The following is a 24,686-nucleotide window of genomic DNA, read 5'->3' as shown; positions in this document are numbered from 1 at the left end:
GACTCCCCAAGTATAAACAAGGTTTTCGTGCATGGTGAAGCTACAGCAGCAACTCAAATGAATTTCAGGCTCAGAAATCTGCTGTACAGTGGCGAATCAAATTGGATAAACATTAGCTAAACACAGGACAAATCCTTTGCAACTCATAAAGCACAGGCTATCAAAACCCTAGGGACCATTCTGAAGGCTCACATGGTTTAAAAAATAATGCAACATTAGTAAATGCCATGTGCATTGCATATGATGTACATCAGGATACGATGCAAGTCAAGTTATACATATGAAGAGAGATTAGAGGTGGAATTTGCCAAGCTATCATGAGTAATGTGCTGAGAGACAGTGAAGGAAATGTTTATTTTCCCGTTGGATCAAATGTCTCAGGAACCAATCAAAAGTAGATAGAATTTATTTTGCACGACAGGCAGTTTTAGGGTACAATTGGACTGCAGGCAGCATTTTCAGTTACAAAAATATTAAGTTTAGCATTACCTCTAATTGAGTAAAAGCTATATACAGCACAAAAGCTTAAATTTCCAACTACATTTTCAGTAACTATGCCCAAGCCCTCAAGAGATGACTACTTCATTAACAGTTGTGTAAAACTGGCCGCACTTTGTCCTCCTCCAAAGCTTTAAGAAAAGCTTCAGCGAAATGAAGAAGAGTAAAAAACTTATGTTTTAAACAAGTTTAATCTCAAATAGAATATCTTTTATGCATTCTGCTCCAAGCGGAGGGCCAGCAGCTCAATACTAGCTGCCAAGGTCATCTCTTCACCATTCAAGTCTGAGTGAGCATTGCAATTAAACACATTTATCTTCAGTTATCAAAGCAGCTTCTCATCAACTTTCCTTTCTCAATTCAAAATGTGAAACCTATACTTAAACGTAGCTTTGACTAAACTGAATCTACATTAATGCAGCGCATTTAAGGTATCTCCAAAAGCTTGTATTTTTCTTGCTCAGCAGCGCATCTTTGAAAACCTGTCGTGGTAAGCGAAAATGCCATGGAGCAGATCTTTTGTTTCAAATCGTTATGTCAGTAGAGTAAATTTACATGGCACCAAATACTTTTGAGGGAGAAAGAGTTCAGATAGGTAGGTCGTGGGCAGAGTGTGAATGGGGTTCTTTGTCATCACATTTCTGCCAGTAATCAGCAGTTCACTAGCTATATAACAGAGTTGAAACATGACCTTTGCTGTGGTGGAGTGGGGAATTGGAAGGCTGATTTAAACACAAAGGCAACACTGTTATAAGCCTGGAGTTATCGGGAGACTGGAATTAAAGAAATAAACAAAATGTCAGAGTTTTCAGCAGGTTTAATGATTTGTACTAAATGAAGAATCATTTTTTTCCCCCCAGTGATGTTCCTTCAGTCGGGTACTGCTGCACAATCTGGCTCAGGAATAGCCACACAAAAGTGGTAGATATTCACCTCTGGGAAGCCATGAAGATTATTTCCAGGATGTTGAGACCAACACAGCTTGAGTGGCTTCCTGTGGGAGAACATATTGAGCTTTGTCATGTCTACAGGGAAAACATTCTCCTCAGAGATCACCACTGGCTGACAGCTAATGAAGCACTCCCATCTTGGACCCCAAAAAACCCCACGCACTCATCTGAAATCCCATAGTCCCCAGTGAGCGTTTCCACACCCTGCAAACGGACGACAGCTCCACCTCTCAATGGCATGCCTTCTGGTTGGCAGCAAACACCACCAACACACAAGATGGTAACTGACCCAGGTGGTGAAGTGCCAGATTTCAACCTTCCACGGAAAACCTGGGCAACCTTCAGCCACTTGAGGACAGGCCAGGGAAGATGTGGGTACTTGTTCCACAAGTGCAACAAATTGTGACTACAGCCATCCAGGTTAGACCATCGCCCACATCCTGCTGCACCATGTTGACAATATGTACAGGGCTCACAGTGTGTTATTTCTGTCCACAATCGTGTCACAAGCTTCTCTAGTCTCTGGGTTAAAGGGCCATCCTGCAGACCTTGAAACTAATGGCCTTGCTGACTGCAATCAAGTCTCAATACATTGTTCAATTCAGGATGGCCCTTTAGCCCAGAGACTCGAGAAGCTTGTGACACGATTGTGGACAGAGATAACACACTGTGAGCCCTGTACATATTGTCAACATGGTGCAGCAGGAGGTGGGCGATGGTCTAACCTGAGAGATCCATTCCTGATGGTATCGCAACCATTCACACTGCATCAGCTGAAGCCGTTGAATGTATCGTCAACCATGACATCAAACTATAACTGCTTCCCCAATCATACAAGTAAAAAAAAAGTGGGGCATGATTGGGAAATTTGCAGATGACATAAAGATTGGCTGAGTAGTGGATAGTGTAGAGGATAGTCATTATCTCCAAAACGATATAGATGGGTTGGTGGAGTGAGCATAAAGTGGCAGATGGATTTTAACATAGAGAAGTGTGAGATCATACATTTAAGGAGGTCAAACATTTACAGGGATTACACAATAAATGGGAATATACTAAGAGGGGTAGATGACGTGAGAGATCTTGGCGTACAAGTACACAAGTCCCTGAAGGCAGCAGTTCAAGTAGACAAGGTTGTGAAGAAGGCATATGGAATGCTCTCCTTCATTGGCAGAGGTATAGAATGTAAAAGCAAGGATATAATGTTGGAATTGTATCAAACACTGATGAGGCCACAACTGGAGTAGTGTGTGTAGTCCTGGTCACCACATTACAGGAAGGACGTAATTGCTCTGGAGAGAGTGCAGAGGAGGTTTACAAGAATGTTGCCAGGGTTAGAAAAGTGTAGCTATGAGGAGAGATTGGATAGGTTGGGGTTATTTTCCTTAGAACAAAGGCGGCTGAAAGGTGACTTGATTGAGGTGTACAAAATTATGAGGGGAATAGATAGAGTGGACAGGATAAAATTGTTTCCCTTGGCAGAGAATTCTAGAACCAGGGTATATAGATTCAAGATAAGTGGCAGAAGGTATAGTCGGGGGACATGAGGAAGAACTTTTTTTACGCAAAGGGTAGTGGGCGTCTGGAATTCGCTGCCCGAGTCAGTGGTAGAGGCAGAAGCTTTAAACTCTTTTAAAAAGTGCCTGGATCTGCACCTGAAGCACAGTAAGCTGCTGAGTGCAGGAAGGTGGGATTGTAAAGGGCACCTGGGTGTCCTCGGGCTGGCATGGACAAGATGGGTTGAATGGCCTCCTTCTGTGCTGTAACTTTTCTATGGTTCTACGGTTCTGATAACCTGCTGACTGTGAGTATGAAGGTATTTGGGGAAACTGGTCTGAAAGAACTAAAAATGGAAGCTTTGTCTGGCATATTAGGTTCACCTTAAACTGCTACAAGTGATGAGAAGCTTTTCCGGACCGACTTGTATTCTGCTTATTCCATTGTCCAGTTTACAACCTGGTTAATTACTTTACAATATTGGGCCTTGGAAGACTATTTAATTTCTAAGGTTTGATAAGCCACAGTTATGCTCATTCTTCTAAATAAAATAGTAAATTGAACAATATATTGAGACTTGATTGCAGTCAGCAAGGCCATTAGTTTCAAGGTCTGCAGGATGGCCCTTTAACCCAGAGACTAGAGAAGCTTGTGACACAATTGTGGACAGAGATAACACACTGTGAGACCTGTACATATTGTCAACATGGTGCAGCAGGTTTTTTTTTATTCATTCATGGGATGTGGGCGTCGCTAATTAGGCCAACATTTATTGTCCACCCCTAATTGCCCTTGTTCAGAAGGCATTTAAGAGCCAACCACATTGCTGTGGCCTGGAGTCATGTGAAGGCCAGGCCAGCTAAGGACAGCAGATTCCTTCCCTAAAGAGCATTAGTGAACCAGGTGGGTTTTTACGACATTCGACAATGGTTTTATGGTCATCATTAAACAATAAGGGGAGGGAAATTTCAGAGAAGACGTGATTGGGCAAATTCTGCTGTTAGTTCCACTTATGGGGTATAACCTGGAAGCTTCACTGTGGAAGATTCAACAGCAAGCCTCTCGAGGATGCATGTACAGAAAGAAAGACATGCCTTTATATGTCGCTTTCCACAACCAATGGGTGTATCAAAGCCAATGAAATATGTTTTGAAGTGTAGTCACTTTTGTAATGTAGGAAATGCGGCAGCCAATTTGCATACAGCAAACCCACACAAATAACAATGTGATAATAACCAGATCATCTGTTTTTGTGATGTTGATTGAGGGGTAAATATTGCCCAGGACACAGAAGATAAATTCCCTGCTCTCCCTCAAAATCTTGCTGTGGGACCTTATACAAACATCAGGCAGCAGATGGGGCCTCAGTTTAACATCTCATCGAAAGACAGGACCTCTGACAATGTAGTGCTCCTTTAGTACTGCAGTGGAGAGACAGCCTTGATTTTTGTGTTCAAGCCCTGGAATGGGACTGGAACCTAGAATCTTGTAATGCAAAGGTGAGTACACTATCTGCTGAGTCATGACTAAATGAGGACAAAACGTAGAGGGAATGGGGAACAAGACAACACAACTTCTGTCCAAGGAGATACCAGAATAACGTAATATACAACTGATGCACACATATCAAATAAAAACCACCACTGTTACCAATACAGTGTCAGCTTCAGATGACAGGAAAGCATCTGAAAGGGCTATAAAATTGGCTAAACATTGGTGTGAAAAAATGCAGGATTGCAAGCAGACGACTGGGCTGAATGTTTGGCATCTTCAAGTTGTTATTAACCTTTGGATTGTGCAGATGCACGGTTTTCCTGGATTTTCTTGCACCAGCATGTAGAATTTTCCCACTCCATAACTGGCTTGCCTAGCTGAGCTTAATGTAACAGGAGGGTTTACTGCAACACTAGGTCTATTTGGACCTCTTTTTGGTCGGATCATTATTTCTATAATTTGCTCTGGAGCCCCAGCTCTTCTTTCTATTTTTCTTCCCGAAGTTCTGTCCTATCCTCTTGTACCAACAAAGAGTCAACATCTTTAGGGCGTTGAGTAGTGCACAAGACTGCTGTCCAACCGCCCAGCTGATGCATGATATGCACGCATTCATTCAGTGCTCGAGGCACATTGTTCACCATGCTGGACTGGGCACTGGAAGGATTAAATGCAGTCATTTTAATAGTTAAGTAAGGTTATTACACTTGGTCCTACACTTGTAGGGCCCTTTTGTGAAACTGCTCTATTTCAGTGTTTGGCTCACCCCATAATACACTCACTCAAACAAATCCTGGCTTTATTTAAAGGGCCTATTTATTCTAAACATGTTGGTTTGTCCGTTCGGCGGCTGCGAGGTGTCTGGGTGGCTTTTTTTTTTTAAGTCTCGCCTGAATTCAGACTTCTGCTAACAACATTTTTCTGGTGCTGGACTGCTTGCCGTCTTGGGATAATCTGCTGGGTCTGAAAGACAAGGCGGAGCAACAAAGGAGAGAGCGGAATGTGCGAGGTGTGGGGAGGTGGAGGGGAAAAAAAAAAGAGGATGATGTGGACAGGAGACAATACCCGCAGGAGGTCTTCCGGCAGCTCTTCTCACCTGAACTTCACTGAGCAGAAACTGCAGGAGATGCTACTGCGTCACCTAGGAGGCTGTCACTGAACTACATCACTACTTCAGCAGCAAACCAGGATATGGCAACATTGCCCTGTGGCTGTCAAGGTCATTACGGCCCTTAGTTTTTAATGAAATAGGTTGCTTCCAGGCCCCAGCAGGTGACATCAGTAACATCTCCTAGCTTGCTGCTCTCCATTGGAGGGTGGTGGCCAAAGCTTTTTACACTAAGAAGTACATCAATACTACTTTCCAAATGGACAAAGCAAACAGTATTGGACTTTGCATTAATTACTATAAGGCTTTCCCAGGGTCTGAGGTTCTGTATTTTTTGCCCTTGTTGCCTTGCATGCTGCCCAAACATCAACCTGGCATTTCTCCAAACTGAAACAGATTTGACTCACTCAATGCCCAGCTTGTTTACGACACTGCAGCACTGCTAGTCTGTTCCCTGTTTCGGGACAACGTTGATAGTGCAATGAAACTGTGCCAGTTCTCCGTGTTTAATTCCAACTAGGTCACAAGGTTCGTTTCTGGGCTGGTTACTGGGCAACAAGGGCTATTGCTTACATACATGGATAATGAATCCAGTCAGGAAGCCGGGCACAACTGCAAATCTGAATTACAACAGGAGCATGCGGCCACCAGAAACATTGAGCAGGCAGTTGGTATCCTCAAACAACACTTTCACTGCCAGGACCATTCAGGAAAGTTTTGCAGTTACAGCATTGACTCAATAAGCAGCTATGTGCTACCTAACTTTCCAATAACAAGGGATGAACTCTTACCACTACTGGGACAGCAGGGAGCAGAGGAAAAAAACAATAGCACTAAGAGGAGGAACAGCTGAAGCAGCATCAAACACCAGTGCCCAAGCTGCTAGAACTGCTAGAGACCAACACACCTAGAGCACTTCATGCAAGCCATCCCTCCACCCCCAATACACCAACAGTCCCACACTCCTGAAAAATGCCCATCTCTATGGCCTTCCTAGCCTCTCTTCACAATTAACAAATACAGAAAAAATAAATGCATCCAACACATCAATTCCACCGTGTATAATATTTAACAATAATAATGCTTAGCAACCTGGCTTATGTGCTCATTTACCGAACCTCATTCTCCCAGTGTATTCCCAGGGGCTACAGCTTGGGAGGTGGAAGGAAGGCTGCTGACTATGGTAATCAACCTCACGTAGCCCTAAGCCCTGAGGGCCCTGTTGTGAAAGACAGCAAGTCGGCATGGACCGGGCCAGTCTGGCCCACTTGGCTGCACGGCACTAATAAGCACTAGTGGACTATGTGGCAGGGGATTAGACATGTTGTCATCCTGGCAGGTGCCTCCCCAGTGGAGCCAAGACCAATCTCGTGGAACTGCGTCTCTGCAAGAGAAGAGTGGAGTGAAGTAACAAGAGCTTCTGGGAACTAACAAATTAATTTTAAGGATGGAGAAAGAAAGTTAACAATGGAGAAGCAAATAGGGTGAATATGAGAGAAAGAGAGAGGGAGGGAGGGGGGGAGAGAGAGAGAGATGGAACAAGAGAAAGTAGGTTAAAAGAAAAAAAAGACATAAAAGTAAGAATAAAATTTAAATATTAAACATTTAATCAACTGCTAGGAATAATTTGCTAACTGCAGGAATGATACTGTAGAGTTTCACTGGAATTTAGAGGAGTTGAGAGATGACTTAATTGAAACCTTTAAGATCCTGAGGGGTCTTGACAGGGTGGATGTGGAGAGGATGTTTCCTCTTGTGGGAGAATCTAGAACTGGGGGTCACTGTTTAAAAATAAGGGGTGGCTCATTTAAGACAGAATAGAAGAAATTTTTTCACTCAGAGGGTTGGGAGTCTTTGGAACACTCTTCCTCAAAAAGCAGTGGAAGCAGAGTCTATGATTACTTTTAAGGCAGAGATAGATAGATTCTTGATGAATACGGGGATGTTTTATTTATTATCCCCAGGTTATTTGAGAAACTTATCAGCCATGATTGAATGGAGGAGCAGACTCGATGGGCCAAATAGCCCAATTTCTGCGCCTATGTCTTATGGTTATTGGGGATGGGCAGGAACGTGGGGTTACGGTTACATTCAGATCAGCCATGATCTTATTGAATGGCAGAGCAGGCTCAAGGGGCCAAGTGTTCTACTCCTGCTCCTAATTTATATGTTCGTATTGCTCCATTTAAGGGCTTTCAAGGTTGAATGCCATTTCAGGATCATAAATCAAGTCATCAAAAGGGTTCTTATGACATGAAGTACCAGTCCTAAATGGCTGCAGTAAGATTAATTTGTAATACTGTGGCTACAAGAGCAAGTCAGAGGCTAGGATCCTGTGGTGAGAAACTCACCTCCTGACTCCCCAAAGCCTGTCCACCATCTACAAGGCACAGGTCAGGAGTGTGATGGAATACTCCCCACTTGCCTGGATGAATGCAGCTCCAACAAGTCAGGAAGCTCAACACCGTCCAGGACAAAGCAGCTCACTCGAATGGCACCCCCATCTACAACATTCACTCCATCACCAATACACAGTGGCAGCAGTGCGTACCATCTACAAGATGCATTGCAGGAACTCACCAAGGCTCCTTCGGCAGCATCTTCCAAACCCAAGGCCACGACTATCTAGAAGGACAAGGGGAGCATACACATGGGAACACCACCTCCTGGAAGTGCCCCTGCAAGCCATCCTGACTTGAAAATATATCGCTGTTCCTTCACTGTCACTGAGTCAAAATCCTGGAATTTCCTTCCTAACAGCACTGTGGGAGTGCCTACACCACATGGACTGTGGCAGTTCAAGAAGGCAACTCACCACCAAGGGCCACTAGGGATGGCAATAAATGCTGGCTAAGCCAGCAACGTCCACATTCCATGAATGAATTAAAAAAAAATTAACATTGTAACTCCAAAAATTTCATGACAGACAAATAGGGATGTTCGTGGTAAGATGGCAATATTTTCAGTTTAAGCAAAGCTAACAGTAGAATGGTGTAAATCATCCAACAATTTGGGGAAAATCGGAACTCACGGCCTCTCTCCTCCACAAATTGCTAGATGTTTTGTGATCAAAGAATGACAGGTGCTGTGGACTCACCCTTGTTTTTTCAGCAATTTCTGTTTCATTGTTTTAAATTTATTTATGAACATTGCTGAAAAGAGAGACATGTTGCCGAAGCTTTCTGTCTTGCACTCATCAGGACAGATAAAAGAATGCCAAATTTCTGGCATTCCAGCATTTGTCCTGTTGAGTGCAATCGAAAAGCTTTGGCAACATGTCTCTATTTTCAGCAATATTCAGATTTGTTTTTCTCAATGTTTTGTATTTCACTGCCTTATTTCCAGATTTCAATACTCGGCTTAAATTCTAAAATGCAGACAGCACAAGTACGTGTTCTGCACGTTGGTCATCTGTTTTCAATCAAGCTGATGCCTTCAGTCTTCCTGCAATCATCTTCTCCTGTCCCAGATGACTGCAGTTTCCTTGATGGGCCTCAAGTCAAAAGCACATGTGAGATCAGAGTTCAACCGCACTGCCTACTGTATATGAGCTTCAAAACAGAGCTGCATTGCAAAGAGAACACAATAGGACTAGCACAAAAAAAGCTGTATTGGGCATGACTCAAATGTAGTGTCAGTCTGTTCAACTGACTGCATTCAAAACTTCAAGTCAGCCTTCAGCCCAGAGTCTATGCTGACACTCTGAAGCAGTCCTAATGTACTTTATTTAGCTTGTGGGAGATGCTGCCCTTATTTTTAAGGAGTTAAAAAGTGATGTCCTTATTACGACTTGGACTCCTTCCCCATCTGTAAGAACATGTTCAAAGCAAAAGCCAACATCCATTGGAAGTCTGCACTTTCTATAAATTGAACTTGACTTACCAGTAATACCCAAAATGGTCGACAATATCCCTCAGTCCTCCAACACCATCAAGCCTGGCGATCAACTTTGGCTCAATGAGTGTCGAAGAACATGCTGGGAAAAGCATCGGGCATATCCGAAACTGAGGTACCAACCTGGGGAAGCTACAACACATGCTAAGCAGCAAAAGTAGTATCAGCAGCTAATTAAGTGATCTCACAACCAAGGGATCAGGTAAAAGTTTTGCAAACCTGTCACATCAGGGGTAGGACAAAAAAGTATCTAGTGAAGGAGGAGACACAGTTAACATGGAGGCAGGAACATGTTTGGGAGCCAACCCAATGAGCAACTTTCCAAATTTCCTCACTCCACCCCTCCCTGTCTCCAAAGCCACTTCTGCGGGCTTGGGAAAATTCTGTTTCTCTCTGCACAGATGCTGCCAGACCTGCTGAGTGTATCCAGAATTTTCTGTTTATGCTTCCGATTGTAAAGTTGGTTTCATGATAAACCCAAATGTAATCTTCCATCAATTAATAAAAGAAAATTAAAGAACCTGAAAACAATATAACATAAAGACAACAGGTGATAAAATAGTGATTTTTCATCTTTGTGCCCTGAGCCCAAATCCAATAGTGTGCCATAGGACGGAGGCCTCAGACACCAGGGAATGATTTGCTACAACAAGAGTTTCAGCAGTCTCAACTTAAAGGCCATGAGCCCACACACAAAACTGCCCATAATTCAAGAGTGACTAGCTTTTCCCTCAGTCAAAAACCAGGTGGGGGGTTAGATATTAAAAAATAACATGCGCTTAGGCTGCTGAACTGCTCGCCAGTGACTGAAACAAGAAAAGTGCACATGTGCACTTACCTACACACACATGAACACAGGCCCATTTTGTACTTAAGCAGGTGGACAGTTTCATAGACTTTTTTTTTAAAAATGTACACAGCCATTTTTAAAAGGCCCTTTAGGAAAACTGGATCTTTATCTTATTTTCATTTTTTCTAATTAGACACCAACAGTCTTCCCCCACCCCACCCACTCTTCAACCAGTCTCTAGTTGAAAACCATACAGGTTGTGACTCTCCTTAACTCAGTGCTCATAGGCAATTTCACCCTTACCACAGGGTTGTGGGTGTCAATAGTGCCTCAGGAAGGGAAGAACTCTGGGTCAGAGGAAGTGAAGCAGGTCATGGGGAGTTTCATTTTGCATTAGTGCTGGACACTAAATTTAGCAAAAAGGCACAACACTTTGCAGCAATAAGATCCTTCTTACACTTGATGGATATAAAGTTCAACCAACTTTAAAAGCAAAGGCTATTTTAAGGACTGAAAATAGAAAGTCATTCAGTGCATTGAGGGATTTGCTACAAACGGCGAGCTTTATTTACTCAGAAAGTCATCAATAATGTTTAGTCCCACTGAACACATACAAACAGGATCACCACATAATTACAATGCATGATAATGACAGGGCAGCTGTTCCTAAATCCAGCTCTTTAGCCATTACAAGCCAGTGCTTCATGTAACATTTAACACACATTTTTAGTTTGAAGCTTTTTAAAAGGAGAACCCAATCCTTTTTTCCAAAAGAAAGTTACAATTTCTTTAACATTTTTGGTGCATTTGGTGTTAATCCTGCAGAGGGCTAGGGGGAATTTTAACCAAAAAAATAACCTGGCAGGTTTGGGTTGAGGGGAGGAGTGGGTTGGGGGTTTAAAGCTGTAAAAAAGAAATCGGGTTTCTGATCCAAGCCTCCAAATCGTCCTTTCTGGTTTTGACCAAGGTGGGCAAGTGATCATGCCGCTCTGCTGTGGAATATTGGCACTTTAAATATCATGAGGCTGCATGCCTCATTATTATTCAAATTTTCATCTTCAACTGAAAGTCGGCAGCTACATCCAGGCGAAGGTTTGCCGGATCCAGGAGAGCCTTTATTTTCCCGCCTGAGCAAAACTAGAGTATTTAACTTACATAAAGCCAAATACACAGGTATGAGGGGCAAGTTGGTTAAGGTGGATTGGGAATTTATATTAAAAGTTATGACAGTAGACAAGTAACAGCGAACATTTAAAGAAACATTTTACAATTTTCAACAAACATCCCATTGAAAAAACAATGCTCCACACGAAATGCGACCCATCTGTGGCTAAAGAGGTTAAAAATAGTACAAGATTAAAAGCAGAGGTTTACAACATTACCTAGAGTAGTAGTTAGCCTGAGGACTGGGAGTTTAGAAACCAAAGGATTTCAAAAAAAAATTGACAGAAGTTTTTTTTTTCTTTATTCGTTCATGGAATGTGGGCGTCGCTGCCTAGGCCAGCATTTATTGCCCATCCCTAATTGCCCTTGTTCAGAGGGCATTTAAGAGTCAATCACATTGCTGTGGGTCTGGAGTCACATGTAAGCCAGATCAGGTAAGGAAAGCAGATTTCCTTCCCTAAAGGACATTAGTGAACCAAATGGGTTTTTACAATAATCAACAATGGTTTCACGGTCATTAGTCTTTTAATTCCAGATTTTTTTTATTGAATTCAAATTCCACCATCTGCCGTGGTAGGATTCGAACCTGGGTCCCGAAAGCATTACCCGGGGTCTCTAGATTACCAATCTAGTGGCAATACCACCGCCTCCCCTTAAAACATTAAATATGGTAGTGAACTAGCAAGAATTATACAAGCAAATTGTAAGGAGTTTCTTACAAGTATGTAAAAAGGGAGAGGAAAGCAAAAGTAAATATGGCTTTGACGGGATAAATTATGTTTGGTTTAAGGAAATGGCAGAAATGTTAAACAAATATGATGTGTTTATCTTCACCACAGAAGATACAAAACATTCCAGAAACAAAGCAGAACCAAGAGTCTCGTGAGAGTGAGGAACTTAAAATATTAGTAAAGAAAAAGTACTGAAGAAATTTATGGATTAAAAGCTAACAACTCCCATGGCCCTGATGGCTTTCATTCTAGGGCTCTAAAAGAGGTGGCTGCAGAGATACTGGATGCAGTGGTTGTGATTCTCCAATGTCCTGGAATAGTCCCTGTGGATTGGAAGTAGCAAATGTAACACTGCTATGCTAAAAAGGAGGAAGAAAGAAAGAAAACAGGGAGCTACAAGCCAGATAAACCTGGCATCAACTGTCAGGAAAGTGTTGGAATCTATTATTAAGGGAGCAGTAATAGGGCACTTAAAAAAAATCAAATGATGGTGAAATTGTACTTGATAAATCTACTCGAGATTTTTAAGTATGTAACTAGCAGAGCAGATAAATGGGAGCCATGGATGTGGACCTTCAAAAGGATTCAGTAAGCCGCCACGTGAAGGGTATTGAACAAGTTGGTGTTGGGGATAATATATTAGCAAGGATTCGTTAAGGAGCAGAAAAGAGAGTGAGAATAAATAGATCAGTTTCAAGTTGGCAGGCTGTTGTTAGTGGAGTACAGCAAGGATCAATGCTTGGGCCACAGCTACTTATAATCTAATTAAGGATTAGGGCCCTACTTCCACAAATTTCGGGCCAGCTCTGGAGGCCTTTAAAAATGGTGGGCAGGACCGAAAAGGGGGGTCCCACTCTCATCTTCAGCAGATGAAAACTTTTGCTGACAGGAGGAGGAGGGTGTGGAGGTGCAGGGTGTGAATCACACAGGTGGGAAACCCGAATTCAGCAGGGCCATTTCAAGTTACTGCTGAGTTCAAACAGATCATATTTTCTGCTGTTCCATGGGTTTTAATCTGCGATGTGGGAGTCTCAATTTTACGGAGGAGATGTAAACACTCTTGAAGGTTGGTTAATTGTCACGATCAGAAGTTATTTAAATCCCCAGCCCTTTAAACATGAAAAGAACCAAGCTGCAGCTATTAGTTTGTAAAAAAAAACACATGCTAGAGTTCATTGACTGACCTGGTTTGGCTTAGAAAACATTACCATGTGTTCCTGCAGTTTCAATAGACTTCATTGATGACATTTCCCAGGGGCTGTTATTGCAGCTGAGCCCATTATGAATGCTCATCTCAACAGGAGGTTCTGAATTTAATTGACAGCTTAAAGAGGCTATCACAAGATTACCTGTCTTTGATGTGCTTACTTGAATTGAAGCTTGTTTGTTTTATAACAGACTGACTACTTGAGGGGATTTAAAATCTTTGAACGGGTTGCATAAATGAGAGTTTTGTTCTGTATCAAGTGGTAGTATGAGTGATTGTTAGAAGTTTAATTTTTTTCATCTCCACATGGGTCCTGAGGTCTGCCCAGAGTGAATATTATGCAGCTGGCTATGGAGGTGGCACGATTGGATTTCTAACCAGCCCACCCCAGCATTTGCCTGCCTCCATACCCAACTCTGGAGGTGGCAGGTCGTACTCATTCATTCCTCCTCTATGAGTTGATTACTATCTTCCACCCAGTTTGTTACACTTGCAAGTTTCATGTCATCTGCAAATTTTGAAATTATGCCCTGTGACCACCCCTCCCCTCACCCCACCCCCACACCCCACTCCACCACCCCAAGTCCAAGTCATTAATGTACATAAAAATAGTGGTACTAGTATTGAACTTTGGGAAATGTGACTTTTTCTCTCCCTCCAGTTCAAAACAAAAACCCATTTAGTGCAACTCTCCATTCTATCTCAGCCCATTTTTTATCCATTCTGCTACCCTGCCTTTAATCCCGTGGGCTTCAATTGTGCTAACAAGTCTAAAATATGGTACTTTATCTAACATTTTTTGGATGCCATATATACAATCAACTGCATTGTCCGCATTCACCCATTGTTACTTCATCAAAATAATCATATCACGTTAGTCAAACACGATTTTCCCTCATCAGATCCGTACTTGCTCTGGTTTGTAAGTCCACGTTTGTCCAAGTAGATGTTAATTTTCTCTTGGGCTAATGTCCCTAAAAGCTTTTCCAACAAATAAAGGCCAGTCAGTTTAAACTCAGTGGTGGCAAAGCTTTTTGAAAAAATAAAGTGAGAGAAAATTCACTGTCACTTGGACAGAGAGAGGCTGGTAAACTGGGCAGGCATGTAACGAGATGAAATTTAATACAGAAAAGTGTGAAGTGATACATTCTGATAGAAAGAATGAAGACAGGCAATACAAAATAAAGGGTACAATTCTCAATGAGGTGCAGGAATAGAGAGACCTGGGGATATACAGGCACAAATAATTGAAGGTGGTAGGGTAGGTTGAGAAAATGATTAAAATGACAAAGCTCTCTGGGCATTACAAAAGTAATGGGTATAGAGTACAACAGCAAGGAAATATGATAAACATGCATAAACACTGGTCCAGCCTTGACTGGAGTATTGTGGACAGCACTGGGCACAAACTGGTAAACTGGGATGTGAACATTTTAGACAGCATGCAGAAAAGAGTTACAAGAATAGTTCCAGAGATGAGGGGCTTCAGTTATGTGGATATTTTGGAGAAGGTGGGTTGTTTTCCTTAGAGGAAAGGAGACTTGATAGAAATTTTCAAAATCATGGAAGGTGTAGACAAGAGTGGATAGAGAGAAAGTGTTCCCATTGGCAGAAAGGCCAAGAACCGAGAACAACAATTTGAGGTGGTTGGCAAAAAACCAATGGAGAGGAAAGGAAAACCATTTTTTACACAGCGAGTGGTTAAGATCTGGAATGCACTGCCTGAGTGTGTGTTGGTGGCAGATCCAATCGTGACTTTCAAAAGGGAAGTGGATAAGCACCTGAAGAGAAGAATATTGCAGGGCTACAGCAAAAAGACAGGGGATGGGACTAGCCAAGGTGCTCTTGCAGAAAACAAGGATAGGTCAAATGGCTTCCTTCTGTGCTGTAACCATCCTATGATCATGCTAGCATATTTGAACTCAACATGAAACTGACTGGTTTATTTTTCTCAACTTTTTTTGAACAAAGATGTAATATTTACAATCCTCCAGTCCTCTGACAGCAGCCTTGCACTCAAGCAGGATTGGACGATTGAAGTCAGCACTTGCACAATTTCAACCCTAACTTCTCTCATCAGCTTAAGATGCATCCCATCCAAACAAGGTGACTCATTGACTTTAAGTGCAGCCACCCTTTCAAGTACCTCTTTATTATCTATGTTTAACTCATAGCGTCCCAGAAACCTCCTTGTTTACCATAGCTTTAGAAATGCTTACAGCCAATGAAGTATTTTTGAAGTTTAGTCACTGTTGTCTTAGGAGAGACGCAGCAGCACACATCAAGATCCCACAAACAGCAATGTAATAATGACCAGATAATGTGTTTTTAGGTGTTGGTTCAGGGCTCCATATTGACCAAGACACCAGGGATAACCCTCTGTTGACTTTTTGAAATAATGCCATGGAATCTTTCACGTCTACAAAAGGAGGCAGACATGGCCTCGGTTTAATATCTCATTTGAAAGTCTACCCCTCTGATTGTGCAGCACTCTCTCAGGACTATACTGGAGGTCAGGGAAATAAATCAATTTTCTGAACTTGTTTTTTGACAGCTGGTTAAGTTCTTTTTTTCCCCAGAGAACAGAAAGCTGATGAAAAACAGACGATTTTTGTTGGAGCCTTAAGTGTAGACTAGGGCATTTTCCACAGGGATGAAAACTCCAGTACAAAGTTCACCAAGGCTGTGCATTTAACCCTCTTTAAAGGATTGTTACAGAAGTGCACCAATAAATATTTTCCATCCAGGGCATTAATAAGGACTCAGTGTGAGAGAACTCAAAAAGGGAAGAAATTTATTTTTAAATATGATTTAAAAAGAAACCTCGATAGAAACTAAGCACTTGTGACTAAAAGTGTGAATACTTCTTTAATTTCTTTCCACAAAAACGTATTGAAATTACTTTTGTAAATATTGATAAAGCAGTTGTGATCCTGGTCGGTTCATATAAAGGTTCTCAAAAGGTTCATCCAACTTTCACGTTGGGGGCATATGTCCCACCCAAGTTTACATCCAAGGTTTGTGTCATGAACGCTGCCTTTATAAAATCTGCACATTAATTACTGGGAAGAGGCCACATTAAGAACACAAAAAAAGACTTGAGGATGAGAAGAGACCATGGTGTACATCATGCATCCAATTTCCAATGCCTAGATGTAATGCAGTCTACCATTCGCTCATTTTCTACCCCACTCAATTCTCAATGATAATGGTGGAGGATAATTTCAAAATGTATCTAGCTATACCTAACTCACTGTGCTCCACAAATGTTGATTCCTCATCACCCTCCCTACAACAGCACAGAAACCTTTGTACCCTCTGATGTATTCAACCACTTTAGTCTATGTTTTTCCTGTAACCATTGTTCTCATTGCCAATCACATAGTTCTTCAGTTATCTTTTTGAATGTGTTAATCAAGCTTGATGTGGTTAACAGCTCACAAAACAATCTTCATGTAACAAAATGGGCGGTTATGATACTGTACTTAGTAAAATGAAATACTTCACTCATTCGCATCTTTCACAGTAAATGACTATGTAAAGCAACAGAATCCAATCAGACATAGCTGCCAACTAAATTAATCAAGAAATAGAAAGGTGTTCTCGAAGACAACTTACCTGGTACGGTTAGGACAGAAGGAGAACTGTCTGCAACCATTTCTATCTTATCGCCATTTTGTAACCAGTAAATATGCACAGGATATGGTGGGCCCACTGCCTCACAAGTGAGATTAAAGGGGGCATTTCTTGTGACGTTCTTTGATTCAGGTTCTCGAATAAAACTTGGCAATCCTGCAAGTGGCAACATTTGAAAATGGCATCAATTAACAATGAGATACCATAAATGCATATACTACGGATAATGTAGTCAAAACCATATCTATTATCTATAACATACCCTAACTGTGCCCATTGGAATAAACTAATTGTGCCCCAAAATGTATCTATTAACTCTATTATCCACAAAGTTTTTGTGCATTTGCATTTTACAAATCCTTGAAGGTGGAAAAGCAAGCTGATAAGGCAGTTAAGAAAGTGTATGTGATACTTGGCTTTGTAAATTGGTGCATTTCATGCAAAAACAAGGAAACATGCCAAACCTTTACAAATCACTGGTTAGGCCAATTCTACACACATTTTAGGAAGGATATCGACACCTTGGAGAGGGTAGGGGGAAGGTTTGCCAAGATGATATCAGAGATGAGGGAATTCAGTTATGTGCAGAGATTGGAGAAGCAGGGATTCTTTTCCAATAGGCACAAAAGAGGTATTCAAAATCAAAAGGGCTTTGATAAAGCAAGTTGGGAGAAACAACTCTAGCAAGTAGGTCATAGAATTAAAATATTTGACAATTGAACTACAGGAGAAATAATTTCTCATAGCTGATTGAAAGGGGATGAAATCAGATGACACAAGACCATTCAAAAGGCAATTAGACATGTACTTGAAGATAAGCTTCTCTAATTCTGGCCTCTTGTGCATGCCCAATTATGATGGCTCCAACACTGGTGTCTATGTCTTTAGCTGCTTAGGCCCCAAGCTCTGGAATTCCCTCCCTCCACCTCTCTACCTTCCTTTCTTTCTTGAAGACATTCCTCAAAGCCTCTCTCTTTGATCAAGCTTTTGGTCATTTGAACTAATATCTCCTTATATGGCTTGGTGTCATACTTAGTTTTATAGTGCTCTTGTGAAGCACATTGGCATGTTTCGTCACCCTAAAAGGCACTATATTAAGCTGTTGTTGATAAATAGTTTGCAGGTTTATGGGAGGAAGAAGCTGGCTGGTGGGGGCTAAATTAGATGGAGTGAACAACTTCCTGCTGTAGTGTGACATTCTACGATTCTACAATGATTACCATGTCTGCAGCTGAGATATATGAAACTGTATCTGAAGTCTGCAGTACAACTCATGGGAGTCCATTAAAATTACAAAATAAGAACATAGAACCAGAGATGTCAGCAGAATGCCAAGCCATACAGGCAACTGTACCCTGGACAAGGCCATGAAGGATTTTTGTATTTTACAATTCTCTCCTCTCCCATGCCAAAAGGCACAAACTCAAGCTGGGGTACAGCTCTACAGCTGTTGAAGGTATTGGAGGTTGTCAAGGTCTGTCTATACTCATTCACAAAGAATGACAAGAGTGAGATGTCTATTTGAAAATTGTGGGGAAAAGGTATCTTAATCAAAGCATAATCCTTCTGTCAACTGGTATTCTTACACAAGCAATTGGAGCCACTGAATTGTGATTTTTTAAAAATTAATTCATGGGATGTGGACATCACTGACTAAGCCAGCATTTATTGCCAATCCCTAATTGCCCTTGAGGTGGTGAGCTGTCTTCTTGAACTGCTGCAGTCCATTTGCTGTAGATACATCCAGAGTGCTGTTGGGGAGAAAGTTCCAGGATTTTGACCCAGGGACCACGAATGAGCGGCGATATATTTCCGAGTCAGGATGATGGGTGGCTTGGAGGGGAACTTGCAGGTGGTGGTGTTCCCATGTATCTGCTGCCCTTGTCCTTCAAAATAATCGTGGTACTGGATTTGGAAGGTGCTGTCTGGGGAGCCTTGGCGACTTCCTGCAGTGCATCTTGTAGATGGTACACACTGCTGCCACTGTGGAAGGAGTGAATGTTTATGGATAGGGTGCCAATCTAGCGGGCTGCTTAGTCCTGGATGACGTCAAGCTTCATGGGTGTTGTTAGAGCTACACTCATCCAGGCAAATGGAGAGTATTCCAACGCACTCCTGATTTTTTACAAAAACAGAAAATGCTGGAAAAACTCGGCAGGTCTAGCAGCATCTGTGGAGAGAGAAAGAGTTAACATTGAATCCGTATGACTCTTCTCGGACTCGAAACGTTAACTCTGTTTCTCTCTCCACAGATGCTGCTAGACCTGCTGAGTTTTTTCCAGCATTTTCTGTTTTTGTTTCAGATTTCCAGCATCCGTGGTATTTTGCTTTTACAAAGAATATTATGACTAGACACTTAGATTATAATGGTAGGATTGAGCAGAGTCAACATGGATTTATGGAAGGGAAATCATGTTTAACAAACTCGTTGGAGTTTTTTTTTGAGGGTGTAACTAGCAGAATAGATAAGGGTGAACCAGTGGATGTGGTATATTTAAATTTCAGAAAGCTTTTGATAAGGTCCCACACAAGAAGTTTGTAAACAAAATTAGAGCACATGGGATTGGGGGTAATATACTGGCATGGGTTGAGAACTGGTTAATGGACAGAAAACAGATAATAGGAATAAATGGGTCATTTTCAGGATGACAGGCTGTGACTAGTGGGGTACCACAAGGATCAGTGCTTGGGCCCCTGCTATTTCACAATCTATATCAATGATTTGGATGGGGAGGGGGGGGATTAAATCTTTTTCCAACATTTTCTGTTTTGTTTCTGATTTCCAACATCCGCAGTATTTTGCTTTTATCTTGGCACTCCTGATTGTGCCTTGCAGATGGTGGAAGGTTTTGGGGAGTCAGAAGGTGAGTTACTCACTGCAGGATTCCAAGCCTCTGACCTGCTCTTGTAGCCACAGTGTTTATATGGCTAGTCCAGTTCAGTTTCTGGTCAATGGTAATCCCCAGGATGTTGCTAGTGGAGGAATTCAGCAATGATAATGCCATTGACTGTCAAGGCACGATGGTTAGATTCTCTCCTGTTGGAAATGGTCATTGCCTGACACTTGTGTGGTGCCAATGTCACTTGCCACATGTCAGCTGAAGCCTGGATATTGTCCAGGTCTTGCTGCATTTGGACATGGACTGCTTCAGTATCTGAGGAGTCGCGAATGCTGAACACATGCAATTATCAACAAACATCTCCACTTCTGACCTTATGACGGAAGGTCATTGATAAAGCAGCTGAAGATGATTGGGCAATGGACACTACCCTAAGGAACTCCTGCAGTGATCTCCTGGAAATGAGATGATTGACCTCCAACAACCACAAACATCTTCCTTTGTGCTAGGTAGGACTCCAACCAGCAGAGAGTTCCCACCCCCACCACTCAATTCCCAATGACTCCAGTTTTGCTAGGGCTCCTTGATATCACACTCGGTCAAATGCTGCCTTGATGTCAGGGGCAGTCACTCTCACCTCACCTCGGGAGTTCAGCTCTGTTGTCCATGTTTGAGCAAAGGCTGTAATGAGGTCAGTAGCTGAGTGGCCCTGGTGGAACCCAAACTGAGCATCAGTAAGAAGGTTATTGCTAAACACATGCTGCTTGATAGCACTGTACCCCTTCCTCACTTGACTAATGATCAAGAGTAGACTGATGTGGTGGTAATTAGTCAGGTTGGATTTGTCCTGCTTTATGTGGACAGGACATACCTGGGCAATTTTCCACATTGCTGGGTAGCTGCCCACGTTGTAGCTGTACTGGAACAGCTTGACTAGGGGTGCTGCAAGTTCTGGATACAAGTCTTCAGTACTAATGCCGGAATATTGTCAGGGCCCATAGCCTTTGCACTATCTAGTGCCTTCAGCTGTTTCTTGATATCATGTGGAGTGAATCAAATTGGCTGAAGACTGGCATCTGTGATGCTGGGGACCTCCAGAGGATGCAGGAGTGGATCATCTGCTTGGCAGTTCTGGCTGAAGATTGTTTCAAATGCTTCAGTCTTATCTTTTGCACTGATGTGCTGGGCTCCCCAATGATCGAGGATGGAGATATTTGTGGAGCCTCCTCCTCAGAGTTGCTTAATTGTCTACCACCATTCACGACTGGATGTGGCAGGACTGCAGAGTTTAGATCCAATCCAATGATTCCAGAATCGCTTAGCTCTGTCTGTTTCTTGCTGCTTATGCTGTTTGGCATGAAAGTAGTTCTGTGTTGTAGCTTCACTAGGTTGACACCTGATTTTTAGGTATGCCTGGTCTGCTCCTGGCATGCCGTCCTGCAGTGTGCATTGAGCCAGGGTTGATCCCCTGGCTTGGTGGTAATGGTAGAGTGAGGGATATGACAGGCCATGAGGTAACAGATTGTGGTTGACTACAATTCTGCCATCGTCGACAGCCCACGGCACCTCATGGATGCCCAGTCTTTAGTTGCTAGATCTGCTCAAAATCTATCCCATTTAGCATGGTGGTAGTGCCACACAACACGATGGAGGGTATCATCTATGTGAAGATTGGATTTCATCGCCACAAGGACTGTGCGGTGGTCAATCCTACCGATACTGTCATGGACAGATGCATCTGCAGCAGGCAGGTTGGTGAGGATGAGGTCAAGTATGTTTTTCCCTCTTGTTGATTCCCTCACAACCTGCCGCAGTCCCAGTCTAGCAGCTATGTCCTTTAGGACTCAGCCAGCTCGGTTTGTAGTGGTGTTACTGAGCCACTCTTGGTGATGGACATTGAAGCTCCACACCCACAGTATATTCTGCGCCCTTGATTGGTCAGCTGGGGGGGGTGGTGGTTTGTGTGTGTGTGAAGAAACAGTACATGGCAATCAGCATACTGCTGTGTCTGTCCTGCTGGTGGGACAGGACATACCCAGGGCTGGTGATGGTGGCGTCTAGTGCATTGTCTGTAAGGTATGACCCAGTGAGTATGACTATGTCAGGCTGTTGCTTGACTAGTCTGTTCAACAGCTCTCCCAATTTTCGCACTAGGCCCCAGGTATTAGTAAGAAGAACTTTGCAGGGTTCACAGGGGTTATTTCCAATTTCATTCCTTATACAATTTTCTGTAGTGGTTTGGTACAACTGAGTGGCTTGTAAGGCCATTTCAGAAGGCATTTAAGAGTCAGCCACATTGCTGAGGAGCAAATATTTCTTTGCCTAGCCCAGGGCTATTGCAGCTAATTGTGGCACCCTAACCTCCGTCCTGGTTCAGATTTGCTACTTCAGCATAAAACAGAGATCAATCTTGGAGACCTTGCTGGTTTTCACACTTCAGTTCCAGTGAATCGTGTATTTATCAACTGGACCAAAGCATCCTAATTTATAATTTCTAATAACTGCCTTAATGGCCCCAAGGCTATGGGCCAAGTACTGGTAAATGGGATTAGATAGGTAGGTCAGGTGTTTCTCACGTGTCGGTGCAGACTCGATGGGCCGAAGGGCCTCTTTTGCACTGTGAGATTCTGTGATTCTGAAGATCTTCTGACTCCACCAAGCTGCCTTTCCAATTCCTCTTGCTGAGATTTGCTTTTTGAGTATATAACATAACCCATGACAGGAAGGAGAAGTGAAACACAAATTATGACTCAAATGTCCCCCATACCAAATTAACGTTTTCCCTTCCTCCTCCCCTTCTTTCCAGAATCTCTCTTCAGCTTGCTCAGTATCATATATTTCCCTCCATCCTGTGTTGCCACATTTGACTGGGCAGGAAATAATTATACAAACTTATTTTGTCCAAAAAATAGAGTAGATGCTTAATAGTTACATTGATAGAGGTGCAAGGGTGCCACACTAAGCTGTGCAAAGTAACAAAGATAGTCTTTGAGTCAAAATTTTTCTGGTACAATCAATACAGATTTTAGCAAGGATCCACATGACAGACTGGACAGAAAGGAAAAAAGGCCACTGGATCAAAGGGAAAGTGGCAAATCGAGTACAAAATTGGTTCTGTAGCAGGAAGCCATGGTTAAGGTTGACAGATCTTTTTGTGACTGAAGGCTGATTTCCAGTCAAGTTTTGTAGGGCTCAGTATTGGATCCCTTGCTTCTCATCAGATATATCCATGATTTAACCTTAAACGCAGGGGCATGATTAAAAAGTTTGCTAAATTTGCTGATGACAAAGTTAGCAAATTGTGAAGAGGAGGTAAGGAGACTACAGAGGGACATAGTTAGGTTAAGGGAATGGGCAAAGATCTGGCAAATGGAGTATAATGTGAGCAAATGTGAAATTGTTAATATTTGCAGGACAAATGAAAAAGATTATCTGAATGGTGAGAGATTGCAGAGCTCAGATTCAGAGGGATCTCACAAAAGGCTAGTATGCAGATACAGCAAGTAATTAGGGAAGCTAATAGAATGTTATCATTTATTGTGAGGGGAATTGATTACAAAAATATGCAGGCGCTGCTTCAGTTGTGCAGGGCATTGGTGAGACATCTGGAGTATTTTGTACAGTATTGGTCTCCTTACTTAAGGAAAGATGTAAATGCATTAGCAGTAATTCAGAAAAGGTTTATTAGACTAATACCAGGAATGGGTGGGTTGCCTTATGAGGAAAGGCTGGACAGGTTAGGCTTGTATCCACTGGAATTTAGAAGAGTAAGAGGTGACTTGATTGAAACCTTTAAGATCCTGAGGGGTCTTGACAGGGTGGACATGGAAAGGATGCTTCCTCTTGTGGGAGAATGTTGAACTCGGGGTCACTCATTTAAGACAGAGGTGAGGAGAATTTTTTTTCCCTCGGAGGGTAATGAGCCTTTGGAACTCTCTTCCTCAAAAGACAGTGGGGGCAGAGGCTTTGAATATTTTTAAGGCAGAGCTAGATAGATTCTTGATTAACAAGGGGATGAAAGGTTATGGGGTAGGCAGGAATGTGAGGTTGAGACTACAATCAGATTAGCCATGATCTTACTGGATGGCGGAGCAGGCTCGAGGGGCCGAATGGCCTACTCCTGCTCCTAACTCGTTTTTTTTTTTAAATTCATTCATGGGAAGTTGGTATTGCTGAATAGGCCAGCGTTTATTACCCATTCCTAATTGCCCTTGTTCAGAGGGCAGTTAAGAGTCAACCATATTGCTGTGGGTCTGGGGTCACACCTAGGCCAGACCAGGTAAGGACAGCAGATTTCCTTCCCTAAAGGACATTAGTGAACCAGGTGGGTTTTTACAACAATTCACAATGGCTTCCTGATCATCATTAGACTTTTATTTCCAGATTTTTGTTTAATTCAAATTCCACCATCTGCTGAGGCGGGATTCGAACATAGGTCCCCAGAGCATTACCCTGGGTACTTTCGTATGTAATACAAAAATTGGCTGTGTGGTTGTTAGTGAGGAAGAAGGCTGCAGACTACAGGAAGATATTTATGGACTGGTTAGATAGGTAGAAAAGTGACAAACAGAATTCAATCTGGGTAAGTGTGAGGTAATGTGAGGAGAGGGCAAGCAAAGCAAGAAAATACATAATAAATGGCAGGATACAGGAATTGTAGAGGAATAGAGGTGCCTTGGAGTGCAAGTCCCCAGATTCCTGAAGGAACTCAGCCACATAACCAAAACAGTTATGAAGGCAACTCACTCTGGGAGGCTTCTTAGTCAAACAAAACGAACTTTATTTACATGAGAGCTTCTGTGGCTGCTTATATCTAACCAGCCCCTCATACAACCGTCTCCTGGGAAACTCCTCCCCTAGGATGTTTTCTCCCACACTAA

At 42.5% G+C, this 24,686-nt stretch overlaps 1 protein-coding gene across 1 annotated transcript in view; it reads right to left on the bottom strand.

Annotated features, from left to right (window-relative positions):
• Nucleotides 1-24,686, bottom strand: part of mertka (c-mer proto-oncogene tyrosine kinase a) — a 144,055-nt gene that overhangs the window by 93,673 nt on the left and 25,696 nt on the right. The window contains exon 4 of the mRNA XM_041187248.1: nucleotides 16,949-17,122. Coding sequence (XP_041043182.1) covers nucleotides 16,949-17,122 — 174 coding nt within the window. The remainder of the gene's footprint in view (nucleotides 1-16,948; nucleotides 17,123-24,686) is intronic.

This window comes from Carcharodon carcharias, chromosome 5 (genome assembly GCF_017639515.1).
Source record: "Carcharodon carcharias isolate sCarCar2 chromosome 5, sCarCar2.pri, whole genome shotgun sequence".
Lineage (NCBI taxonomy): Eukaryota > Metazoa > Chordata > Chondrichthyes > Lamniformes > Lamnidae > Carcharodon > Carcharodon carcharias.
Note: the sequence above shows the minus strand (reverse complement) of the source record. Positions and strands in the feature narration are given on the sequence as shown.